Consider the following 27,818-nt stretch of genomic DNA (forward strand, 5'->3'; position numbering starts at 1 on the left):
CATGAGCATTTCTATAATTACTCTACTTTGACATGAGAAAATGCTTCAACGGTCTCAGACAGCTATCTGTTGTCAAGAACTCTGCAAATTACAATAAAGCCCTCTCTTTGCTTTGTCCTTTTTTGTATGTGTGAACAGACATTTAGTGTTATATTTTAGGCAGTTGTCAGACTTAACTTCAAAGGTCAAATTTAGCCTAAATTTGGTTTGTGCCAAGTTTCTGCTGTGTGTGTTTGTGTGTATGCACACTCCTAACAAATTCTCCCAGAGTGCATGTTAGGGGAGATCAGCTTTGCTCCAGTAGAACCTGTGGGCTGAAAATAGGCCTGATCGAAGAATTGTGTTTCATATTACATTGCACAGGAGACCCGCGCAGGCAGCTGAAGCGCCTCCTGATGTCCCCTTCACTTTTCTAGACAGAGGTCTCCACTTCTCCTGAACAGCAGGAATTGGACTCTTAGAGGACATCAGTCAGGGTCATGTGGTCACAGTGGTATACTAGACAGTATAGTATAGTAGAAGACAGTATAATAAAACAGTGAGTGTTAGTGGGTTTTAGATGGTGTGATGTACTTGCTAGTGTTGCTTCTTTTATTTTTGCAACATGGTCTGTGTTGTTATTGGTAGAGGATTAAAACCAGGGCCAAGTTAAGGGGGCGGGCCACTAAGTGCCAAAGTTCCTCCAAGAGAGGTGCTTGACGACCCTGAAATTCTACAGTATGATTGGCTAATAGTCAAGTTAAGATTAACTCTTTAAACTCCATCATAACAGACTGATCTTTGCATATTTTCACTGGATTTTAAATTAATTTCCTTTAAAAATTTTAAATGAAATGAAAAACCCTCCAAGATTTGAGTCGTCACCACAGGTATTTTATTTATTTATTTATTTATTTATTTTTGATACATTTGAGTGAAATATGATTATTCCTGTTAACTGACAGTGCTACTAGAAGGCTACCATCTTTTTTTTCGAAAGGTAAACCTATCAGTGGCTGTATTTGGACCAGCTGATTCCCAAAGACTTTTGGCATTTGAAGCCCTGATCGGAAAAGGTGTCTATTGCCTTTCCATTACTCTAGTGGCTCCCCCATGTGGTAATAATTCAAAAGTTTGTTTTTTTTTGACTACACAGCTGTTTATGTTATGTGAAATGGCATTCCTTATTACAAAAACCTTACATTTTTCCTTTGAAAAAATAAATTACAAAGTACCAAGTCAAATGAAAACAAAATGTCAGAGACGTTTTATATTTATTTCAACATGCAAAATTCAAATTTTGCTTGGTACTTTTGAAAGATATTCTGACCTTCTTAGCCTTCTGAAATAAAAAAAGTGATATTACATGAGTGTACTCTATTCCTATAAGGTTATAAATGCCTTTTTATAAAGGTGGACCAGGCATTAAAAAAAATTGGAAACAGCCTTAGACCTTGTATCACTCAGCTCAAATGTACTGTACTCAACAATACGGTGACTGTCTCCATTCATATATGAATGTAAAAAAGTTTGACATCACCTCTCATCTCTGCTTTGAAGAAGCTAAAAATAACCACCAGCACTGTAAACTGTGTAATGGTCCGTTTGAGGACTGGCTCAGCTGGGACTGGACACTTCAACATTATTGTAACAGTCAAGTCACATTTTGCTGTGATGTGTGCCAAGGCTGTCAGCCCAATTTGGGATATCTGTGCTGTGGCAGGTCCAGTTTTTTCCTCCCTCCAAGCTGCTAATGTTCCTGCCACCAAGAGCATTATGACCACCCTACAGACTCACATATCTGGGTCACTCACACATAATGTAGCGCCTGCAGCAAGAATGTTTTTGAAAGGCAAGGTGAACAGGCAATGACATCTGAAAATAGCCACCTACAGCTGTGATTCATGACATGGTAGAATATATGTCAAGCTACAAGAGAAACTTTAGTTGTTCTTCAAAATAAGTGACAGCTTGGTCACTTGGGTAAAAGCAGACGTAATATTTATTTGATTTATTTCAATTCACTGAAGCCAGAAAATTTTCAAAGTGATTCTTCAGAGCAAAGTTTTCTATGACGTATTGGGGAATTGAGTTCTTTTGATTACTCTGACTGGCTGTGGTGGCTAGCGTAACAATAACCTTGTGTGCGTAGCTTGGCTTGTTCTGCTGTTCTACAGAGTATAAAACAACCACACTTCCAATGCCCATAAAAGACGAATGGCTCTTTAATGTCTCCAAGGAACCATTAAAGAAGCCAAATTTCTGTGGCAGAGTTTGGTCAGACCTCATGCTCAGTCAAAATACAAAGCATTTTAGTGGCTGGGGTTTCAAAGATGCATAAACACTGCTTGAGCTCCACCATAGGCTCCTAAACTACTGTTTCAAACAACTTAAAGAATCTAATAAGTTTTAAGCATAGATGTAAAGTCACAATGCAGGTAAAAAATATGTGCAGATTGTTTTGAACCACCACATATTCATCCCTGAATTTGTTTGTTAACTGTTCTAATGGTTTGTTCTAAAAATAACGCAAAAACTCCACAAAATCCTCATGAGTCTTGCAAAATGAATGCAGTCATTGCACAAGTATGTCCTAACTTGTTCATGACACAAAGGAGGGTTTGGCCTCAAACACCGAGGTTTGCCACAGGGCGGGCCAATCAGAGGTAAGGAGGACGGTGGAGTGGAGGGCCTTATGTGGACGAGCGCTTAAGACGAAGTTTTTTGGACAGAGGTGGGAACAAGGGTTTTCCAGAACACCAGTGTAAAAGTTTTTTGAGCTTTGATCATGTAAAGCGCCCAGTGAGCAGTATGTAAAAAGAGCGGTATGAATAAACCCTAAAAAAAGCACAATGCCCCTCTTTAAAGTTTTTTTACAACACTTCTATTTCAGCTGCAGGTCCTCGGTCAGAGGAGTTCTTTGCTTGGCAGTAGTATCTCAAGTCTTAAAACAATATACTTTTCCAACAGGGAGTTTGGTTTCTCCTGCTCAGTAGAGCCAGAATGATGCCAGTGGTTGAGTATTTACTTTCAGCAGTCAGGAGGCTTGTTATCCCTTATGAAGCTCTCATAGTTAGAATAGAAGTAAACTCTCATAGCTCTTTAATGAGCCTGCCATACCAATGAGACTTGAACATGAAGCTGGCCAGCTTGAAGAGGCAGCCGCCCTGTTGCTCGGCAGCTGACTGCAGGAAATGAGCAGAGCGTCTGATGGCCGTCTGAATGGTCTGTGAGGTATCCAGTGCCAGGCTTCACTGCTAACACTTCTCTCTGTGGAACAAGATGACCTGAGTCCCATCAAGATTTCACTTTTTCATTTGCTTTTGTGTCTGATAGCTGCAGCATCATGAGTTTGTCAAAGAGAAAGATAATTGCACATTGTTTGTAATTAATCTAACTCTATTCATAAGCAGCTCTTTTTGTAAAATTGCAACAATACAAAACTATTTTAAGCTCTTAGGACAGATTTCCCAAATTGTGTACTTCTAGGATACATTGTTTAATTGTGGCTTCCTGCTACAAGATAGACATAAAAACAATTCTCAGATTTCCAAAATGAAAGTGTCTTAGTGGTTTAATTTTGTTGAAAGTTGTAACAATAAACTTGATAAAGCAATTTATGTGATTAGTGGAGTATTTTCTGGCTGTCAGCTGTCATTTAACATGCTCTCCTGTTATATTTAGTGTGGTTCAGCTCTAACAGTCAAAACACTGACTTTCAGACAAATGAACAAAACAATGCACTTCATTGAAAGAAGAGTAAAGACAGGTGGACTGAAAAGATGAGTCTAACTTCTAAAATAGAAGTTCCTACAAAAATAAAAAATAAAAAAAATATAAAACTTTATCCTTAGTCTTACGGCTTTAGACTCAGGGAGGTTTTGAAGGCTATTTCCAGCTTCAGAAGAGCCAGGTATTATAAAGTCCTTTGTTTCTGTAACTCAGTGTTGTCAGGGAAAAAAAAAAAAAAAAACTGCAGGTATGACAGCCGGCAAACATCTCACAGAATGACTCTTGTTGTCTGAGAAAAATGACTGTGACCAATCATAGACTGTAAAAAAAAAAAATGGACATCTTGCTTGGCTCGAAGTGAGGTCACCATAAAAACGGCTCCCCCTGGTGGTTGGCTGCGGTATAGGTCAAAAAATCCTGCTCCCCGTCCCTCCCCATGGGCTGTGGTCAAACTTTGAAAAATGTATAAATATATATATATATATATATATATATATATATATATATATATATATATATATATATATATATTGAAAGTTTCATTTTTTTTCGCAGTATTTATTAGAGGTTAAAAACAAGGTCACATGTCACATTTAATGATGGTTGACAGCTGCCGTGCTGGTGTATTTTCTTCGGGACTTTTAAAATATGTTGGGAGGGAGAGTCTAGAAGTGATCAGACTCTCAAAGAAAAAAAAAAAATCATTTTTGTCACCCAGCTCCACTCAGATTCTCCCAGAATCCCTCACAGTCTGTACAGCGCAGACTGGCTGCACAACTGCTTCAATGGCTGCTCCTGTAACAGGGGTATTTTGACTTCAAAACACTACAGTGGTAAATGGCAGAGCCACACTTTTCACTATAGATGTTAATTTCTACAAAATGAACGCTGCTGAAGTAGGGTTTTTTTTTAATTCCTAAGAGAGTTGTCCGACTAAAATGCCATGTGAGCTGTTAGCCCACCAAAAGATAACGCAAAAAAGACAAATTCCACTTCTGTCTTTGCCACATTTGAGCAACATTTCAAATGCTCATAAAACATGTTAGACTAATCAGATGCATTGAAACAAAACAAAGCGGCAAAAACAAAATGAAAGCAAGTATTTGTGTCATATATTAATATTTTATATCAGTGTCTTATTTCAAGAGATTAGACAACTTCATATGAGACACATTATTAAATTCTTGTATTTGCATGTCACTACTTTAACAAGACAGTTTTTATTTAAATAATTCATTAACACTTGATTAGATTTCAGTTTTTGCAGCATGAAATACTTGCAGAACAAAACAAGTTGTGCATGTATCTTTGCCTCACATGAGCTTAATTTCTGACAGCTCATCCTGATGAAACAACAGTCTTAGGAAAGTAAGTACATAGAGTTGAAGCAGCAGCTCTGACTCTCACTCTACATCTTACTTCAGTGTCTTTTACATCTCAAAGTAATATCCTGCACATCTACTATCAGGTGATGAAATACTTTCCACACTCTCGTACGCTATCAGGCCTCTCTCACTCATTGTCATCCCAGCTATTTTCTTCTGTTACCATGACAACATGTCTCTGCACATGCTTTTTGATTGTGTGGAAAATGAACATGGAGACAAAGGAAAATGTCAGACCCGTAGAGGCAATTATTGAACATGGTTAAATAGTCACAAGTGGATGGCTCAAAGGCTTACTGAGTGCATTTCAGATGTTAAGATGTATATCACACCACTTTCAGTCTCTTTCTTCCTGGCTATCTTTAGTCAGGGAAAGTGTGTCGCTCCATCTTACGAGCCAATCCTTCACTGTCATTCTGCGTTAATTCAAGTAGTCAAATGGTGAAAAAAACTCAGATAAAAGAACATAATGTCCTTACTATGTTTACATGTAGTATCCTGTACAAGCATGTATCATACTATTGTCAAGGGGAGCTATTTTACTCATGGAACTATGGCAGCTTTGAGCACATTATGTTTTACTGGAGCTGATAAAAAGTCCATTAATCATACAGGATTGATCTCAAACAAGAAAAGAGAGTTCTGGACTGTATGGATGATGTACAGCCAATGTGGTCTAGAGGTTTGTGTTGATGGTTGGATGGCTGGGGCTGAGTATCTGCAGCTTTTGTTGGGTGCTCTTGGTCTGCAAAGAACAATATCAACCATAAAAGTTCCAAGTAAATTAAACCAGGTAGCCTGTGATGGGTTCCTGGGCAGCCAAGGCTCACTGATTTGTCTCAGGAATAAAATCTGTCCTGTATGGTCTGAAAACATTAATATTTGGTCTGACACAAAGTTGTCAGAATACTCATCCTGTCACAGTTGTGTCAGGATGCACAGAACCAGACCTGAACAGTATTAGGCAGGTGGTCATAATGTTGTAGCTGAGAGGTGAAGTGCACCAACAAATGAGGTTGTGTACATTTTTAATGTCTCACTTTCTAACTTTGAAGCTGAGAGCTTCAAGCCAGGCCGATATGAATAACTCATACAGCTGCAGAGGCCATAACCCTGGGGTCACAGGACAGAAGTCTGTGTGCATGACTCAAAGTATAGCATTTTACAGACAAAAAATATAAGTCACTTTCAAAATATAGTGACAGCAAAGTGAAATTTGTCACGGATTCAAGGGACATTTTGCCTAAGACAAGATAAGAACGACCAAACATTAGCAATGGCATTTAGAATGGGAAAACGTCAGTATGCTAACAGGAATATTCCTTGTTATATCATATGTTAGCTTTGGATAAAACCCCCTTACTTGGTGATTGATCAACAGTGGGTGATTTTCTTAAAGGTTGATATTTTTCACCTGTTTTAATACAACTCTGGTCTTAGTTGTCTCTTAGCTAGTCCCCACAAATCCAGAAAGAAGTGCTAGATTGCAACTAAATCACCAGGCTTCTCTGATGGAGTTTGAAGCTTGAATTCAAATAATTTTACGTTATTTTAGGATTGTACATTTATATCGCAGGCGGAAATGTTGCTTTACATCCGCAGTGAAATCGTATCAATCTTATTCAGAAAAGTAACCCTTGAAATCTTCTTTCCTTGAACCTTTTCAAAGCACCATTGTTAAAGTGACAAAACGATAAAGCAACTTCATAAAGAGAACAGATAAATATAGAGCACAGAAGCAGACTTGACTGGACTTAAAAGAGAACACAGGCAGACAAAGAACTGATGTATCAGGAGCAACTCAAAAGTAGATCAAAATCTTTGTCACAGAAAGTTTGAGTGTGACACTGCAGCTTTTCCACTTTCATGACTTCTTCCGTAACATCAAAACAATGTCAGTAGTCCGTAAAGTATCTGTTAACACTGATACAACTTATTATGTGACCCCTACACAGTTTTTAAAGAGTGTTGACTAAATCATTTTACAACTAACCTGAACCCTGACTCCATGAGTAAAACAATGGAAAAACAGGAAACTACCTGCAGAAAGAAAGTGCCTTATCCTTCACCATTCCCTTGAGCCCTAACCGAGACTGAAAACTGGTGGAAAATAAAACTCTACTCTGGCTTCAAGGCAAACCACCAAACCATAAAACTTTCTTTGAATAGTTTCTTATAAAATGTCCATGGGAATTTTGGCTCAGGGCTATTGAAAGTTTTCTAGGTTTTGTTGCTGCCAACTTAAAGTTATTTTTCTCAACATTCCCCAGAAATTTTGGATTTTTTTCTTTTCCATGTCATCAACTTGATCCAAAATTACTGCATTAAATGCGTTTGCATGCATGTATGCTTATAACTAACCAAAATGTGTAATATTAACATATGTATATGACCAAGCAAACATAGTTCATAAAAATTCCTGAAAATTCAGGTAAATTCCCATAAATTTCCTGAAATTTTTCTCAACATTCCCCAGAAATGTTGGATTTTTTTTCTTTTCCATGTCATCAACTTGATCCAAAATTACTGCATTAAATGTGTTTGCATGCATGTATGCTTATAACTAACCAAAATGTGTAATATTAACATATGTATATGACCAAGCAAACATAGTTCATAAAAATTCCTGAAAATTCAGGTAAATTCCCATAAATTTCCTGAAATTCCCATAAAAAGTTTCCATCTCAAAAATTCCTGAAAATTTGCATCCCTACTTTCTTTCTTGAAAAAAGTCTGTTTGAGTGCCAGTGAGTCAGACATAGATGATTCTGAGAATGGTATTCCTCAAGGAAGGGTCCTTAGGCCTCTTCATTTCACTGTGATTTCTTGGTCATCTCTCACCACCAGGTCTGTTATCATTCACAGACAACACATAGTTGCACTCCTGTCTCTCTTTGCCTGTTTGTTAGATATGGATGTATGGATTAGCAAGGAAATTTTAAAAACTAAATAGAAAAAAATTAAATGAATTATTTTAGTGGTAGTTATTTCATGACAGACCTCCCTCCAGTGCTTCACATGATTGACCACACTTTTGTGTTTTTTTTTTTTGCCTGAGTCATTCCATGATATATGATACATTACTCAAATCCCTCACAAGGACTCCAACAAACCAACTGCATCAATGTCTGACCAGACTCTCTCCCCGTCTGAGTAGCACAACAACAGTCTCGTCGGCCCGCCTGCTTCATACCAAAGCATGGTGTTTTTGGCAAAGAGTCAGCTTCAAGACTCATGCAGTTTCCAGCTTCCACCAAAAAAAACCTTAAAAAACAAAACATTAGCACGGATGGTTTTACATACTTAAAACTGCAGTCCCTATCAGCTTGATAGACACAAACTTATTCATCTGTGTAATTAAGTTGCCTTATGTCATTGTCTGCCAATCAGCTCTTGGTCTCTGACAGCTTTGGACTCTTTCTTTTAGGAATGTGAGGCAAATAAATAAATAAAACAGACAGATAAATAAATGAAAAAACTCTGGGTCTTTATGGCAGCAGTTATGTAACTTTGGCAAGAACTGAAAAGCTAAACTACTCATATTTCCATCTGTTGATTGCTAAATCTGTTCAGGAAGCTCTGCGTATGGCCATGTATGTAACCTATTTTGCTGGTAACCATGGTAACATGAGAACGTCAGCATGGCTACATCCCTGATTAATAGGTCAAAAGCTGTCAAGACTGTTGTGCTTGTATCAGACTGAATACTTTGCCAGATTGTTAAGCTCACAAAGAGTGTGTCAGGAATAATATGCAGTTAAGTATGAAATGTCATCTTTTTATTCTTTCTACGTGTTTTGATCATTTTTCACAACATGGAGGCAGTTTTTTTGATTAAATTGAAAATGTCTGAACTCACATCATATTTTAAAAAAACATAACAAAACAAAAAAACTTAGGTTTTGACATAAGTCTTGCTAAGTCACCTTGAGAGCTGTCGTCCCTCTGATGACATATTGAAGACAGCACTAACCTCTTCTAGCATTAGCACTAATAAAAGGAAAGTGCTGAATCAGCAGGTATTTGTGGCATTCATCCATCATCATTACCCGAATTTCATGCAAACAACAGCTATTTAATTTATCCATGGTTTACAAGTGTGGTTCAATTTCAAAATGTATGATGAACAGAAACCAACAGTCATGCATAAAATAGTTAACTAATAATTACATTATATTATTTTATATTATATTATATTATATTATATTATATTATATTATATTATATTATATTATATTATATTATATTATATTATTTTATATTATATTATATTATTTTATATTATATTATATTTTATTATATTATATTATATTATATTTGAAAGAAAAAAAGCCATATAAACGTGTGAGGTTACATTTCACAGTATCAAAGAATGTTTCATAGTTAGTCATTTACAAAGCAATAAAACCAGTTGCTGGACAGTATTAACAACTTTTACTTTGACTGTGACTCGTAATTTTTTTTTTTTTTACACTTTTACAAACAAACCTTTAAAAATGAAATGTCACTGTCTGGATTGTTTTTTCTTTAACAAAGCTATATTGTTTTTCATTTTAAAAGAACTCTAAAGTTTCCTCCTTAGGGACTGTGCCAAACTATTTATAGGGAACTTTTAAGATGCACAAAGACGAGACAAGCACAAACTCCCCTGACAGCCAATTGTAAATAAAACTAGCCTCTCATGGTGAAGACGATTCAACATCAAACAGAGATTTCTCAAGTGGCAGATGGTGAGCCTCCTTTCTCTAATCATAATTTTAGATGAAAAGGTTCCTCTAAAAATAAATTGCCGACTTGCTCTTTTGCTGATCCCTGCTTGTCAAGGCCTCCTCATCATCTGTTTCAGTTTGTAAATGATCAGTAATTAATAGCTGAGGGTTCATGGTTGATGCATAATCCGTTGTGTAACACAAACTCTGGAATAACCTGATGTGATTAGAGTAGAGAGCTGTAAAGGTTAATTAAACTTTTATTTAGTTATTAATGTTAAATTCAAAGAGCCTACCAGCAGTTGTAGCATATGGGCTACATTATAACTTTTTTAACATACTCCTTGAGAAGTAAAGATTCAGAGTGTGTGAGATGCACCAGCTGGCGGAGTGTGTCATTTCGCCCAACCAGGCTGATGGTATTTTCAAACAAAGCTCGACCTGCACAGGTTGTTGAACAGCATGCAGGTGCTAAATTTAACTGCCATACTGCATGTCCAGACCGCAAAATATACTTGTTTCAACAGTGTGGGAGAGGTGACTATAACAGATCCCAGGAGGGCTTCTGTTCTCAATAAAACTGTTATATCTTAACATATTCTCATTATTTGACTTTAAGGGTGAGAAACTATTAAAGCGCTGCTCCTCAGTTTACGGGACCAATCATAAGTTTGATACTTCTCTGTTGAATACACTTATTACCTTATGGCGTGGCTGCACAATGACACCTTTGCAGACAGGTTCAACATCAGTTCTAGTTGTTAAAATAGGCATTAAAACACAAGAAAACTCACAAGTTATTAAAAAAGTAGCTCAAAATATGCTCATCATTGCCAGCAGAAGCAGAGGTTACACTTAATTAGCAACAGCATTAAATTCGCGGGCTGTTGATAGACCACTCCAATTTCAGCTCAAGATTGCATACTTGTATTTGACCTGAGTAAATTAAAGGTCAAATCAAATGTTTAATCAGTGGAATAAATATGAATTAGTCTAAGTAATGGTCCTTGTCATTTTCTCTTTTACATTTTCAGATTAAAACTTCGGTGTTGCTTCTTGAGCGTACTGTCAATCATTAAAGACTCCTAAAGGAGACTTTAAGATTAAAGGACCAGTAGGGAACTTTTGGTAAATGTAGACTTTGGTGCCCCCTGTGGATAAAGCCATACATTTTATCTTTCTACACATTTGAAAGTTTTGTTTCCAGCCAAATAAAGATATTATCCCAATTTCTTTAAATAACAAGCAAATAAATCACTCACTTCAAATCTTTGCAACAGAAACTTAAAAAAAGGTTTGCCAGAGTGACTGACTGTTTTGTCTGTGGAAACATTTATAAGACATCAAAATGATCTTAATAGACACAGCTTATAGTTTTCAATGTTGGTCTTGGTCACAGGAGCTTACTGATACTCATATTTGGGTCTTTTGTCATATTATAAATTTCATGATCCATCAAAAATTCTCATTGAGGTCAAGGAAATGTCAGCAGGCAAGTTTAGCAAATAGACTCTCTCAATCCCAAACCATGATCTTGTATTACACGCAGAATGTGTTACTCTGTGATAGCACAGTTTGGAAGGGATTGTGAGTTAAAGCAGTGACTTCCACTACAGACTCACGTGGTCTCATGCATTTCATGCTATCTTGCCTGAAGGCCAAAACATCACAGTTCTCTGGTGTTGTTTGAAGATGATTGCCCTAAAAGTTGTTTTGCAATTTTGTGTTGAGGAGCTTTTTTTCCCTAATGAACAATCTGTTGAAATTTTTACTCATACAGTCTGTCACAGATTGGTGGATCCCTCCTGATGTCTACTTCTAACAGATTGAGCCTCTCTGCGTTGTTTTTTTTCCTACCTTGTAATGTTGCTAACTTATCATGCAAATTAATGTTATTAGTTTGGAGATTTTCCACCAGGTGTTTCTATTTATTTCTTTATTTATCTTTTTCATTGCACAACTTTTTCCAGTGTTTTCTATCTTTTTTCCTTTTCCCAGCTTTTTTTAAAACATGTTACCGGCATCATATTCAAAATGCTCATGTGTTCAAATAAAACAATACTTTCTGATTTTATTACCTGATATGTTGTCTTTGCATTTTAAATTAAATAAAACCCTTTCAAATGGTTTGCAAACCATCCAAGTCTGTTACCTGGAGCTTATGCTGAAGAAGTTTTTGAATGGCACATGTACCATTTGAGTTTTGTTATAAAATAATCAAGTAATGAATAATGAGTAAATAATAAGTTTATCTCATAATGTAATACATAGTGGGGAAATATGTGCATTATATATTGTATGGTTAGCTCTAATAGTGCGTTACCTCCAGGTTGAAATCCTACGCTGGAATTATTGTGTAAAAGAGATCTGGATTTACAAACGGAAAAAATTGACATCAGTTAAAGAGTCACAAAGCTCTCTTTCTCTGTCTCTCTCTCTCTCACACACACACACACACACACACACACACACACACACACACACACACACACACACACACACACACACACACACACACACACACACACACACTATTATTGGCTCTCTCCCCCTAAATCCCCTACTCATTGGCTATCGTCTTGTGTTGTCTCTCACTCTCCGTGTCTGTGACCAGCTCTGTGGAGACAAGCAGCCTCAGAGGTGTCTGACGCCCTTCATCACAGTCAGGTGAATCACTCCGCTGAAGCCAACCCCATGTTTGTTCAGGTGCACAGCTCTCTGAAAGAAAAACTGTGCTGCTAGTCTATATGATAAACATCTAATTGAAGGAGGGAGAAGTCCAGGGACGCACGGCACCTATACGCATGGAAGTTGGAATCATCCTTGTTGAATTTACGCATGGCTGTGTCTCTTCTCCTTGGAAGATGCGTCAGGGCGCATGAGAGCTTATCGTGGCGTCAAGAGGGATAAAAAGTGAGAAATGATGCGGGTGAATGAGCTGCTGCTCGGTTACTTTCTGGTGAAAGTTGTAGTTTGCGATGCAGAGGGGGAGCAGGGTCGGACCGTCGACGACTTCATGTTTGTTAGCGGGTTTAACGACTCCAAGGAAGTGGAGAGCGTCTCCACAGAGAGCCCGCATGTAGAGGAGAAGTGTCGCGGCTACTACGACGTGATGGGTCAGTGGGACCAGCCGTTCGTGTGTAGGACGGGCAGTTATCGATACTGCTGCGGCACCTGTGGCTTCAGGTTCTGCTGCGCGTTCAAAAGCTCCCGGCTGGATCAGACCACCTGTAAGAACTACGACACCCCACCGTGGATGATGACCGGGAGACCCCCGCCGAAAGTGGACCCGGCGCTGGAAACCGCGAAGGATAAAACCAACCTCATTGTTTATGTCATCTGTGGGGTCGTGGGTATTATGGCACTGATTGGAATTTTCACCAAGCTCGGTTTGGAAAAGACGCACCGTCCACAGCAAGATGACATGCCGAGGTTGGTTCTGACTTAATCTATCCCAGTTTTTGTTCCTATTTATTTTAGCCTCCATTGGCAAATATCTTAAAAACTTATCCTTATTTAACTGATCCTTATACAACTCTAAAAGTCATACATTTCCTCACAATTTACAGAGCAACAAGTCAAGACAAAGACTTTAAGCTACACTAATATTTCATATTCAAAATCAAACTGAAATCATAATGGAATTTGGTTCTTATCAGACTCTTCCGGTTTGATCTCACTTCTCAGTTTGAAAGACTTGATTGCACTGCTTTTTAACTTTGGTTTAATAGTAATTAATTACTATTAAAATTAATAATAATTTTAATAGTAAATGCAAACTGCAGGTGGTAATGTGACCATTGTCATGCATGTGTGCACCTTTACTTTAAATTGATTTTCTTCGGGCCATGATGGCAAGTTTTAAGTTTGGATTTGGCTGTGAACGTCCAACCATTTTCAGAAGACACAGGGTCAGCTCCACTTCAAATACAAAAACACAAGCAGTCGGATTTAGGCTTTCTCTTAAATTAACTGAGCACATCAAGGTGTGATACCCTTTTGACTCCCCTTTCAAGCCTGTACTTAACATGAAGTATCCCCTAAGTGGCTTTAATCATCATGCAAAGAGCAGATACTTCACAGCATGGTTTTGATTGGTGTGATTTGACTTGACTCACTTTCGGTAAGTACTGTAATTTTCTCATCTTCTGCAGCTGTTGCGCCCGACAGCAGGCACAACTGTTGGATGATCGTCACAGTGGTGCAATGGTCACCAGGGATTGGCAAAAATGTTCTTTTTGTTCCTTTTTCGGAGTCATGACATCTCATGTCACCCTATAAGTGATGCTTGCGAAATCAGCTGTCAGTCTTGGTACTCCAGTTGAGGTGACAACAAAACACCTGGTAGAACTCATAAGTGATGTGAATTAACAAAAAAAAAAAAAAAAGAAGAAGAAAGAACAGCTTTGATTTAGTGGTTAAAGTGTGCGCACCACTTGCAAATGCTGCTTGCAGCACAGTAAAACATGGATGTAGTGTCTGTAGTGACATCACTCATTTGTTTCTGATACAGAGTTTTAAAGCCTGTTGTTGCGTGTTCAGATTTTCACCATCTAAAAGTTTTCCTCTGGCTTAAGAAAGATAAACACATTCAATTCGTGAAGAAATCAAAATGTATTTGAGATTTCACTGTTCATTTGTAATGAATATATTACACCATATGAAAACTCTGTAGAGTTAGAGGAAAGATGTTCATTTTTTAAATTATTTTAACGTTTGTTTCCATCTTTAAAGTCAGAACAAGCAGCAGGGTCCTCCTTGTTCTTCCTGCAACTAAAAGATTCCCTATACTTCATCCTGATCAGTTTGGGGGAGACTAGATTATGAATCTAACTTTTGCACTGTTTTTCGACTGAGACTGCTCTTTATGTTTCTAGAGCTCTTGCTCATGTCATCCGCCATCCTGCCTCGGAACATTCAGATGACATCGGACTTGGCCAGCACTATGAGAACATTCAGACCAGAGTCACAGTCAACAGCCTCCGTAAGTACTGTGACAGCAGCTGACAGAACACCTAGCGGCACACCTACACTGTGATCACATGACCGAGTAGTTTGTTTGTTCATTTGGTTCCAGACCAGAACCACACAAAAAGGAATCGCAACACTTAAACTGGTTTCAACAAATACCAAACCCTGGCTCTGCGCTGTGATGTTTTCCTTCCTATCATAGGTTGGAAACCATAAGGAAAACGTTCATTCACACTCCTGCCAGCATGTGAAGCAATTAGTAAAGCCCTGAACAGTCACTTAGTGTACACACTAATTACCACACACAACCTGGAGCTCTGTTTCCGAGCCAAATGTGTCCTATGTAGTAAGACCTCACACATTATATCACACTCCTATTTACCCATTCATCAACACAAGCTTGTGCGCACACCCACACACACACAGGCAGTGAAAGAAAGAGTTCCTTAAATGCTAACCTGCTCTGTGTGCTGTCACCTCCAGTCAATGAAGATGTTTCTCTCTCCGTCTCCCTCTTTGCAGGCTGGGTAATTACAGCAAATGACATCTCATTTATAAATTTAAAGCAGGGTCTGTTTTCTTTCAGTATGCATGCTAACTCTCCCCTAAAAAGCTTTTTTTTTTTAGCCTTGACTGAGGGTTTGGATTCAGCTGTCACAGTGGAAAAAAACACTCATATCAAGTAATAACACGTGCCATGAAAGTTTGTGTGTTCTCATTTCGGCTGAAAAGAGCAGCAGGTGATTCACTGATTAGTCAGGAAGGTTTGCTAATTAGCGAGAAAACCTGGTGTAATCTGTGCATGCAATGAAAATCTGCCTGTTCCTGGCACATACGGCAGAGGACTGCCATTCTCCAATTCCTTTATTAGAAAAATTATCCCGCTTTAGTCGCTCAAATTTATCAAAACATCTTCAATGAAAATACCTTGGCTGCAATTAGATTGAAACTAGTGAATCACATAATTGTGGATAATACTTTTATGATGAATGCAATCAGGAGAGATTAGGTCGAACTTTTTACAAAATTGTCAATTTGTAATTACAATATAAATATACACACAAAGAATGCAAGCTATCTCCTGCGTACTGTGTAGCTCCAGAAGTGCTGTCAAAAACCCCAATTTCAGAAAATATTTGATGCTATTAAATGCAGACAAAGATGAATTTGATGGTTTGAAAATAATAAAAGTTAAAATAATGCAAAGACAACATACAAAACTTGACATTCTTTTTGGAAATCGTGGACACAGTGCCCTTTCCTTGAACCACCTGTGCTTGTTAACATCACTCAGTTCTTAAGTCAGCTTCCAAGATTGCATAACAAACAATGCTTTAAATATTTTGGAAACACAATGCAAATGGCACATTTATTTCTTAAAGGAGTAAAATGTTTCAGTTTCAACATTTTATCTTCTGTCTTTGCACCAGTCTTTTACTGATATGGAGTATGAACAATTTGTAGACATGAGAATTTTGTTTTTATCAACATGTCACTTGCATCCCAACTTTTTTAATTGTGGGGTACTATTTTTATAGTGGGCTTGAGTTTACTAGTTTAAAAACACCAGGGCACATTATTTTTTGTCAGCTACAAGTACCAACAAAAGAACAGGTTTTCACCAAAATTCTGAGAAAACTTCAAGCAGCTTGTTGCACCATCATCCAAATAGTTGAGACTGACATCAGTACATTTTCTTAGTTAGTATCAAGTTAAATAGCCAAGAAGTTCAGAGTTTTAGGTGGTCAATCAGACTGAGACCCACACTACCTCTTGCTGGCCCCTGTACTCCTCTAGATAAACTATTTTATTATCAGAACACAAACTGTTTTCAAAATGTGGTACAAAAGCACAGAGCTCCATAAAGGAGTATATCAATCTACCTTCAAAATTTAAAAGCAGTTCTATTCTGAGAGCCAGATATCTTTTTTCGTTTGAGCTGAGATTTTTTTTGTTCCCTTAAATCAGCTGAGTAGAGATGTCAGAGCTGACAAGATAACAATTAATCATTCTAAAAGCAGAACACTTTCTGCTCTACCTTCCCCTCTTCCAAGTGATTCTCAGTTCATTAAAAGAAATTGACATGAAACTTTTTTGTTTTGCTGTTAAGCCTGATGTCAAGATCAGTACTTGGATCTTTTTTAGAAGTTAAGGTGCAATAACAACCAGCAAAAATAGAGCAACAGAAGAGCAATACTATGCAATAGATATGCAAAATCCTTAGTACATCTATTTTTTGAATATCATTCCTGTACATTTTTAAGAAACTTTTTTTTTTTACAATGTACAACTGTTTTTGTGCATGTCTTCCTTTTTTTGGTGTCTTGGTTCATATTTTAAAACACTGATAAAAGAGTTACACATACTGTACATTCCAAAGTACCTGTGCTACCTTGTGCCTGCACAAATTGTAATGAACATCTGTTCAGTTCTATTCCAGTCTAAAAACAACATTTGTGATGAGACTAAAATAGCCAGTGAAGAACAAAGGGTTGAAGTGTCAGTACAAAACTTTTTGAAAACAGCACGTCTGCCAACGTATTGTGTTTTAAACTCTTTGATTACAAAAGCTTTGGTGAACTCACAAAGGGACTTGTGTCCTGATTTTAAATCCCAGTTTTCCGGCCTATTCCTTGAGTAAATAAGCAAACATGACATCATTACTGTAACACAAGTACAAAAAGCTGCAATTCTATATAAGAGGTGTTCTGGTTCAAATTTGTAGTAGAGGGGCACTGATTGCTCATGCATCATCAGCAGGCTTTGGTGTATGCAGGATGGAAATCATTATTAGGAGCTAAACCTCTCGACACAATCTGCTTTAACAACACCTGGGTCCTTTTCTGCAGCAACCTGATGGATATCAAAGACCTCAGCATGCCACTGCACAGAACAGTCAGTTGCACATCAGAAATACCAACTTGGGTATAAAACCTGCTTGTTGAATCCATCAGCACTGAGATTTTGCATCGTCCTGAAATGCATCAAAAATGATGAAACAACCTCCATCTGGCAGATAAACATGTTTGGAGTTGTTTTCTTCTACCTTAAGGACATGGGAGGATTTTTCAGGCTTAGATAAGGCAGAGTCAAACCTCTGTGTAACCCACTGTTTATAGTGAATCTGAGACTCATCAGATGTAATTCAGACATTATTTTATTTTATTTTTTGTGACCTTTTTTGTTGACCTTCAGGGTACATAGAGGTCAATATACTTAATATACAGAGAGAGTTGTTACTCGGTTGCTCACAGCTAGGGGATGATTGTGTTCTTGACGGCAATCAGTGCTAGGTTTAAAGAGGTGATTCCTTCTTTCACCCAAGGATCTATAGTGAACTTGTCCTCTCCAAGTAGCAGGTGTGACTTTACAACAGCTTTAGTGGCACACAGCTGTGATTGGTGCCCCTTTTTACTCCTCTATTGCCTGTCAAAGATAACAAAAATCTGTTCAATTTGACAATGTGCTCTCACTCTCCTCAAGACACTGATAATACAGGTTTTGTGAGCTGTGTTCCACCAGCGCGGTTGTGTCCATGTCCTGCCGGTCGACAGTGCCCATGGGGCAGTAGTGAAGTGTGGCCTCTTTTTGCTCTAGGCGTTCAGCCAGAGAGAACTAAGTCTGAGCTGAGTGCCAACACTCCACTGGTGCATGACGGACCATTTCCTAACTGCCAAATAGAAATGTATTTCAGTAGCATTACCTCTGACAGCAAATGCAAAGTCAATGTGCAGTTTATCAGCATGCACCTGCCCTATTATGTACACTGGGTTCAATGCTGAAGCCTCTGATTTTTGGGCACACAACTACAAACCAACAACACATAAAGGTCAAAATACCTCATTGGAGATGTGTGAGTCGTTGTTTTGGTCTTAAATCAACCCCAAACCCCCTAAAAGTGAAATGTTCTGTAAGATTTTGATGAATGCAGTATAAGAAGTTTTAAAAAGAAAGAAAGAAGAAAGAATCACTTGGAGGAACATTTCCTAACTAATTAGGTTAATTTGCAACAACTTAGTAACATTTCTGGGTATAAAAGGGGCACTCCAGAGAGACAGGCTGAGGAAATAGTTCAGTCATTTCAGATTAATGTTCCTCAGTGTAAAATTGCAAAGAATTTTGATATTTCATCATCTGCATCACATCATTATGTTATTAAAGGATTCAGAAACTCCAACCATGTCTTTTTATAAAAAGAACATCTTGTGACCTTATGACCCCCAGGCAGCACCGCATAGCACTCTGTAGTGGAAACCACAGCATGGGCCCAAAATCACTGGTTATAACACATTTTGCCATTGCATCCACAAAAGCATGATACAATCATACCAAGCAAAGAAGAAATCTTATAATTACATGACCTAGAAACGCTACAGGTCCAAGGCTTTCCACTCTGCCTCAGTCTGTTTTATATGGGTTAAGGCAATGCAGCCCTTCTCTAAATCTAAAAAACCCTTCTGACATGGCAAGTAACCAATCATGAGGGTTTTAGGGTAGTAAACTCCAGGCCCCCCATCTGGACCAACCCTTGATACAACAGAAATCAATTATACAAACTTTACGAACTATGACAGAAACAGCATAATAATGACATAAGGAAGGGACATTTTCATTGCTCCCTTGAAAGTAGGCTGTCTGTAAACACAAGCGCCCTTCTCCTTGTACCATTTATTTGGGGGCACACGGCTCCCAAAATACCCTCTTAAATCTTTTATGAGTTCGAGGGAGGTGTCTGTGTCTGGAGTGTTAACTTGCTTATTTCCGGCAACAACCGTGGAGTCTTTAACCTTACAAGTCTCCAGCAGTGGCCTACTTTCTTCAGGCTTTTGATGTAAAAAAAAAGAAAAGAAAAAAGGTTGATTCTGACAACAGTAAAAGCAGCAATGACACCCTGTCATCACAAAGTCAGAGAGGCATTAAAGAGGAAGATAAAAAAGAAACATACAGCAGCACTTCAGTTTAAATTGAGTTTGGCATCCTGAAAATAGCAATGTTGCACCGGATCTCAACAAAAGCAATGTCCTCAAATCTATTCTCATCTAAGGCTATAAATAGAGGAAATCTGAGACAACCAGACTGATTTTTTTAAAGAAGCTCAAAACAGTATTGGCATTCACAATACTTTAGACAAAGCATTTTGTATTTTCAGTGAAATTGATTTTTATTCAGTTTTTCTATTTTTCATGGCGTTTAAGAAGACTGTCTCCTTGAACAAAGAATTGGATATGGAAAAAGGGACACTATTCTAATGTTTGGTGCACAGGAAATAGGTCTCTATTGTCAAATGAGTAGACTAGTTAATCCAAAATAAGCTTAAAGAAGTAGAATTTGTGTGGTACTCTGATGAAAGCAGATGAAGTAAGTGATTGATTTAGAGATGATTTACAAAACTAGCTCTAATGCTAGCAAAATGTATGAGCCATTTTACTTTTTTTTTGTTTCTGTTTTTGTCACTTACACAGTCACCATAGGGGCATTTGCACATAACACTAAAGTTAGTTGTCTGTACCTGTGTTTTGTATGGATCAATAAATGGCAAAGACTCTTTGAGAAGAATGTCAAAAACACCTCACAGTGACTACTGTGACCATTCAGAAGGGTCACCGCATTTAAAATCAAGTATTTATCACAGCCTGATAATAAGGTAGATACAATTAATTACCAGTGTGTGCAAGCAGATAGTTTTACTGGATTTTTAGCTTAAACATGATACTGTTAAATGAGAGCATGTTTGCATGGCCCAATTAAGATGAAATGTTTGAAACTGAAACCGGTCAACAAGCCAGGAAAGGAACCTGACACAGAGTTAATGCAGAGAAATCTGGTTACCTTGTTGGATCTTGTCTCAGTTTTGTTGTTTAAAAGAATAAAAATGGTATGGTCAGCTACATAAAACTCAGTTAAACACATATGGCTGAATTGTTTTTGATGAGATCCATCTTTGAGTTGAAAGTTATTTGTGCATTTAGAAATGCTTTTTGCCTCTAACATCTCCAGTTTCTGATGTGGCTTTCATTAAAACACAAGAGCTCATCTTAAAGGGAACCCAGCATGACTCTTGCTACCTTGACTCACCCTGTAATCTGATCACAGCACCAAAGCATCGTCAAAGCTGTCCTCTGCATCATTTCATGAGACAGCATCGATGGTTTGAGACTTTCTAAATTAATTAGCACAGTAATAAAGTTTCTTGCTGACCAGTGGGGAATATGAGCCCAATTAACCTATTTTCTGTAGTGATGATCTGTTTTTATCAGACGCGGTTTGGACCAAGAGCTGCTGGCTTCGTCACTCTCAGAAGATTTTCGACTTAAGCCTCTTAAGCATTGATAAGTTGATTGTACTGTCTTTATGATTCTAAGACAGGTCAAACTCAAAATGAATGGTAGCATATATACATCTCATTATTACGATGTACTTGACTCACAGCACTCGAGTAGAAACTGCAGTTTGCATATTGCCAAGGTCCTCTCGTGTCCTCCAATCAAACCGAGGAGGAGACACTGAACATCTGTTTGCTGTGTCATGCCAGTGGGCAGGAAGCCAGTCTATTTGCTCTGAAGCCTTTAATTTAGCAGATGTCTACTGTAGTATTAGTACAGTGCTACAAAAAACAGTCATGAATCCCCAGCTGGGTCTCCAGAAAAGGCTCCTTAGAGTAAAGTGACACCAAAAAGTGGGACACAAAGATTTCATACTCACAGACCACCAAGCTGATTTAGATCCTGGCATTCAACAGCCGCTAAAAAGTAATAAACCAGTTTAGATTGAATGAATAAAAAACAATCTTTAAAGGTGACATATCATAACGCCTCACACCTGTTTTCTTCCTCCTATAGATAGCAACCAGATGAACAACCTAGTGCAAGCATCGACTTTGATAGCGCAGCCTTACCCACCTGTGGGACCCATCACCAGCCCTTATGAGCAACTGAAGCCTGTGAAGGATCTCAACAAGTATGCAACACTCAAGGCTGTGGGTAAGGAGATGTTTACTACCAGCTATAAAAATGTTAAGATGTGGTCCTTTGACAGTTTATTTTAATCCGTGTCACATTGAACTCTTTCTGAACACAACTGGTGTATTAAATCAGGTTTAGGTTAAACCAAGGGGCAAAAGACCTAACCCTCAGTTCATCATAAAAAAAAAGATGTAAGACAATTTGGCCAAGAGTATTTTCAGCCTACTGGCAATACTTTATTCCCCTAGCACTTTTGTGTACTTCTACGTTGTCTTTTTCTATTTTCTATGAATAGAATTGTAGTTATTTTGAATCTCCATAAGATCTCTGGCTCACAGACATCCATGTCAGTTAATCATCAGTCCATCAATGCCAAAAGAAAGTGGAGCGGCAAGTTTATTTATAGAGGCAAGTTTGTTGTTCTTCTCATGGGCTAATTTAGGAGAGTCTGCAGCTAATGTCTCGACAAATTAAACAATAAATAGTGTCTAGAACTGCTGTTTATGAAAAGTTTAATTCCAATGAAAATGACTAGAATGGACAGAATCTTCTGGAGAAATGAATAGTAGTTATGAAAACAGTGTCTCCCTTAGGGATGGTGGCAAATAATTGGTTTAATGCTGTTGAAATTTTGCTATTTAGAAAAAAATCTGACAAAGTCAGAGCAAAAAGTAAAGAACTATGTGGATCCTTATTTGATGCTTTCCTCAGTGAAAGTCTTATTATAGATCCGAGCGGTCTCAATTAGCTGTGTTTGACAGACCGGACTAATAGCACAACAAAACTCCACAAAGGTTTTCCACTGCAGTGCCGTCAAACAAGCTGACCGTTACGAAAATTAAAAATAGAGCAAATCTTAGCTAATGAGACTGGGGAGAAGATTTAATCAGGGACAATCAAAACACTAATGAGGTGTTGCCATGAGACAAGATGCAGCTACACTGTAAATAAATAGTGAGCTGATGTGAAAAGTAATACTTTAACTATGATCCCCAGAAGAACAAAGCCTGGTACACAATGCAATCACCACATTGAAGGTTGATTTATAAAAAAGCCTGAAAGGTTTGCAGGAAATATCAAAGACTCAAGTTTTCTGTGCTCAGGCTGAATCAGTGGCCAAAACATTAGGCTTATACTGTTTTATGCATTGTCTGCAGCTGACTGGAGACAAAAAACAATCACATGACAGCAGCATAAGAGTAAAGTACAGCAGATGATCATGAGAAGAGAAATGCTCAAAGACAGGATACACTCTGCAATGTTTTACTGGAAAGCATCTTGGTCATAATTAGTCCCTGCTGCCTTCGCCAAATAATATTAAAAAGATCTGCCAAATGTAAATTTACACAACGGATAATAATACAACAAAAAAGGAAAAGATATTGATGGGTAATTTCACAATTTAGTAAACAATATTAGATTTCCGTATAACTGTATGCCAACACAGTACGGTTCCAAAATGCCAGCCTTAACTTTCTGAGGGGGCAACTTGTGATGAAACCCTGCACCTGCAGAAACCACCCAGGGCCTATTACGTGTGTCTGCCTTCATGCTATGTCTAATTCAGTGATTTCCAAAGTGGGGCTGGGACCCCCTGAGTGGCTGCAAAATGCTGATAGTGGAGTCATAAAGAGCTTTCTTGAATTAAAAATTTTTAACATTTGAATAATTTAACCATAACTGTAAAAATCAGAACAAAAAGGGGGGTAATTTTTATCCTACCATAAAACCAAGATTGTTTGAACTGCTTGATGATACATGGATAATTACGGTGTTAGTGGCGTGACTAATTTAGAAAACAGCAAAATGTGCAAATAGGAAATCTTTTAAATGATTAGCTATATGAAGTGTTTTATGCTGTTTGTTTTTGTTTTTATTTGTGCATAGGCCTGTTATTGTACTTCCCAAAGGCAGGGGGGGACCTCCAGTCTATGGGGAATCTGTTTTAGGGTCTGTACACTGGATATGATGTAATGACTTATGTGGGGTAAAAAAATAACTATGACTTCCTCTGTATATTTGTTAGCGGAGAAAGCTAACGACAGCTTCTACAGCAACCGGCGAACAATGATCGAGATGTCGAGCAAAAGCAGCCTCCCTATGGAAGCCGTGGATTTAGAGCCAGCGCCCAGTAACCCTTACAGCCCACCTAGACAGCTGTCCGGGAAGCCGAATGGTCACAAGTACAAAAGCTCCAGGAGCCGCAGCTCTCAGTCTCTATGCTACAGCTCTAGCACAGCTGTGAGCCCAGGAGTGTTGAGATCCTGGGATAGCAAGGACGCAGTGGGACTCAGGCAGAGCTACGGCCAAAAGAAACTGTGCATCATAGAGAAGGAGCTGCAAACCACCCGCTTCATGCCTCCACAGCCATACTTTGTCACCAACAGCAAGACTGAAGTGACAGTATGAGAGATTGTCAGATCATCACGAATGAGGAATCTACACGTGAGAAAAAGGAGCTGCTAGCTGACGCAGCATGGACTGTACCATCTGCATTCAAAGGCAGCATTAAGGACGCTACATACAGGTAGAGGCCGCTGTACAATGACTCTGTATCATCACTTTACCTCCCAGGGGTACAAGTGATGGACATGTTTTCATCAGTATTTATATAACCACACAAATGAAAGAAATAACAGAAGTTACGTTACTCAAATAAACTTGATTAATGACCTTAACATTCAAGCATACAATTTCTATAGAGAGTGTTTGAGTTAAAGAATTTATTACGTTATGTTTAAACTGATGTAGAGATAATGTTTGAAGATATATGGCACGGCTACGTTGCTACAGTAGATGTTGGAAATGCAGCGTCCAGAGGTATTATTTTCAGATATTTACCAAAAGAAGAACAATCAGTCATTTGACGTCAATAAATATCTTAAAGCTCCTGTGTAGAACTTTAGGTGTGTGTTGTTTCTGGCTCCACCTGTGGACAAAGTGTTCCCCCCCAAACACTTTTGATTTTTTTCTCTTCAGAAGTATCACGAATGACAAATACATATTGTAGAAAATGTAAGCAAAGGCTGTTTCTGCACCACTGTGTTACTACTTCTCCTGACACCTACTCCACAGCACTGGTTTGGAAATGGAGGATAGGTCTTCTTTGCTTTTCAGGTACAAAAAGTCATTCTTTTTACTTTCTCACTGTTTTATAAGCAAATAAAAATTGCTTTGAGGAGCTTTAATCTTCAGGATGTTTAAATAAGTACACTGATATCACTGATGGCAATGGCTGTTACTGACCAAAAGAGATTCAGACATTTTCCTTCTTTTTTAAAAATTATATAAAGTAGATGAGTCCATTTAATGATGTTAATAATATTTAATATTTTTACTGGGGCTCTTGGATCACTTTTTAAAAAGATAAAAGTTCCCTAAATAAATTCAAACCAAGTCACTGCCAATAGACAATCTACTGATGCATATAATTCTATTTCTATATGACGTGTAGCTGCAAAGTGTTTTACCAGTGATGTATTGGTGTAATAGTGCCTCTCATAAGTACCAGCATGTGTTTGATTGTTATAGAATAGACTGCAGAGGAAGTCCCAGTATTGCTGTGGAGGTTGGTTATATTCATAGTAATCCATGATGCCCTCAAAAGTCATTTTAAGTGTGAAGATGGTGTCTCACATTTTGCACATTTTTTTAACTGCTCAGTAATGATTAAAATGTCTTATATTGTAAGTATTAATGAAAGATTTCTATTCAAACGAATGTCAACTTGGTCACTTTCCAGCCCAATATGAGGCAACATAAATGTTAGTGGGCATGTGGCTCATAAATGAGAGCAAATGTATTCATCTGGGCCAGTGGTCTCCATGCCACAAAGAAAAACAAACAAAACAAACAACACAAATTGAAGCTTCCTCTGAGGCACTGTTTGTGTGTTGACTTTAGCGCCCCCTGGGGCCAAAACAGATTCTGTCCTGTACACATGTGGGAAATACAGTTCTAAAGGTGGATTATGCATTCTTTAAACCCAATCTGTTAATACTCAGTGTATGCACAATTTTCCAACATATAAATATTTAGTGCACTGAACTGTTTGTGTACAGTTTCACCATTATATAACATTAATTATCAACACTTTTTAAAATCAGTATCATTTTTTATGCAAATAGTATTGTACGGTGACTACCAGTGGTTGTGAATGTTTTGTGAATGCAAGTTTTCCCCCTCAAATGTACTGAACACTGAAATTACACTGAGATAAATTTACACACAAAGATGTGCTATAATACTGCCAGTTAAAGACATAATGTGTGACATATCTGTTTGCTTTTTAACTTCAGAAAATACAGCAAGAATGTTTAAATGAAAGCCACTGTGGTTCATGTTTTATACAGTCCAATAAGACTGCAATCATCCAGAACAGTTATCTAAATCACTGATTGATCTAATGAGTTCTGTAAAGTCTTTATATAATATAAAGTTACTATTATTTATTATATTTTACTAAAGCTCTGTGCTTAACTATTCATATCCTCAAGGTATCCTGGAGAATAACAGACATATATGTGTTTTTTGTTCAATCATTGCCAGTGTCTTTGAGCCATTTCAGTTGTATTTAATAATATAAATTTACAGTGAAACCTACTACTCTGTTTCATTTTTCATTGCTGTCATTCACTGTTTTGAAATGGTGGTAGTGCTGTAGGAAGAAAGGGGTTTATAAAGCATTTTCGTTTGGCTTCCTTTTGGTTTTATGTAGACTTTTCCATTAACTATGAGCTTGACTCTTGCTGAACTTATGGACCTTCATTATTCACTCCCACTGGGTCACTGCCATAGACTGTATAATATATGGACATTTCCATGATGGAGATGCACCATCATGCAGTAATGCACCTGAAAACTGAGTGCCACCAAGAAGATGACGGAGAACATGAGCACCGTGGATTGTGGGAAACAGCACGTGTCTGCTGCATCTCTTTCCAAACCAGTAAAATATCAGCATTCAGCAAATTTTGCTTTTGCTTACGCGCTGCATACTACATTTTGGCCAAATCTGTTCTTACTGCTAGTAGAGAGCGTTCATAAAGTTTCCTCACAATTAAAAAAAATTACAAAAGAAAATGAACAGAAAAATATGTGGAAATTGTTACAAAATAAGGAGAATTTATTTAAGCTGCCATTAATAATCTATGGTAATACAACTCTATGTGGGCATTATTAGTTGCACGAAGCACATCAAGACAGTACTCGATTTCTTGCCATATTTGCTGTGGCATAGCGTCATCAAAGATGGCAATGGCATCAATGATCTTTTGCTTTAGATCAGTGATGTCCCGTGTCTTTGTTCAATACACAATATCTTGGACGTAAACCTGTAGTTTTACTGAGTCTGCATATCAAATTTAGTTTCCATTTTTAGGGGTTCATTTATTTTCATCAAAAGTGAAGTACACAATTGCAATGTGGTTTAAAAACTTTGATAACTACTGAGTACATAGAAAAAATCTGATTAAGGTATCTTATCAATTGCCTTTGAAGTGTATTTTCTAAACTGGAGGGGACCTCATGGACACTGTCCCTGTAAAGTAAGTGATTATGAAAGCAGCCTTTGTCTTACCTGCACTGCAAAAAACAAACAACAAACTGTTGAAAAGGTTCCTGAATGTCTGCAGCAAAAAAATTATCTAGGATTTACGAATCAAGTTAGAAGTTCCTACAAGAGTCAGTCGTCAAAAGAAAAGAAACGTGGGTACTTATTATATCCTGTTTCTTTTTTTCTCCCTTACTAAATGCTCAATCTGGCGGGTTCTATTAGCTGCCCCCTCAAACACTACACCAGATGGTATCATAAAAATATAAAAGCACACTTAGGTGCAGCCAAAGACCTCTTCTGTTACATAAACTACAGTTGATTGGACAGTCTGTTTTAGTGTGTTCCAGCTGTATGAACTGAAACGTCATCATACTGTAAACATGAAAGTATTTTTAGTAACTCTCTTTTACAAAGCCCTGTGTTATTTTGTTCTTCATATGGCTGCGTTAAGCTATCTTGCGGGCTAAGTATTTAGCTTGAAGTGGTTGTCTTGGTCTCATGGAAGAGGCCTAAAGCGGCTCCACTG

The 27,818-nt window shown here is 37.8% G+C and overlaps 2 protein-coding genes across 3 annotated transcripts in view; one reads left to right on the plus strand and one right to left on the minus strand.

Moving 5' to 3' along the window:
- mrtfbb (myocardin related transcription factor Bb) overlaps window positions 1–27,818 on the minus strand; it is a 69,061-nt gene that overhangs the window by 27,768 nt on the left and 13,475 nt on the right. The window lies entirely within an intron of this gene.
- shisa9b (shisa family member 9b) lies at window positions 12,390–26,384 on the plus strand. Its single transcript, XM_074696876.1, has 4 exons — window positions 12,390–13,237; window positions 14,683–14,789; window positions 21,616–21,756; window positions 23,765–26,384. Exons 1-4 carry the CDS (start codon window positions 12,726–12,728, stop codon window positions 24,145–24,147), a joined length of 1,143 nt encoding a protein of 380 aa, XP_074552977.1. The 5' UTR covers window positions 12,390–12,725; the 3' UTR covers window positions 24,148–26,384.

Source organism: Halichoeres trimaculatus, unplaced genomic scaffold, assembly GCF_033239565.1.
Source record: "Halichoeres trimaculatus isolate MK-OKI-2021-1 unplaced genomic scaffold, fHalTri1.1 fHalTri1_scaffold_20, whole genome shotgun sequence".
NCBI classification, from domain to species: domain Eukaryota; kingdom Metazoa; phylum Chordata; class Actinopteri; order Labriformes; family Labridae; genus Halichoeres; species Halichoeres trimaculatus.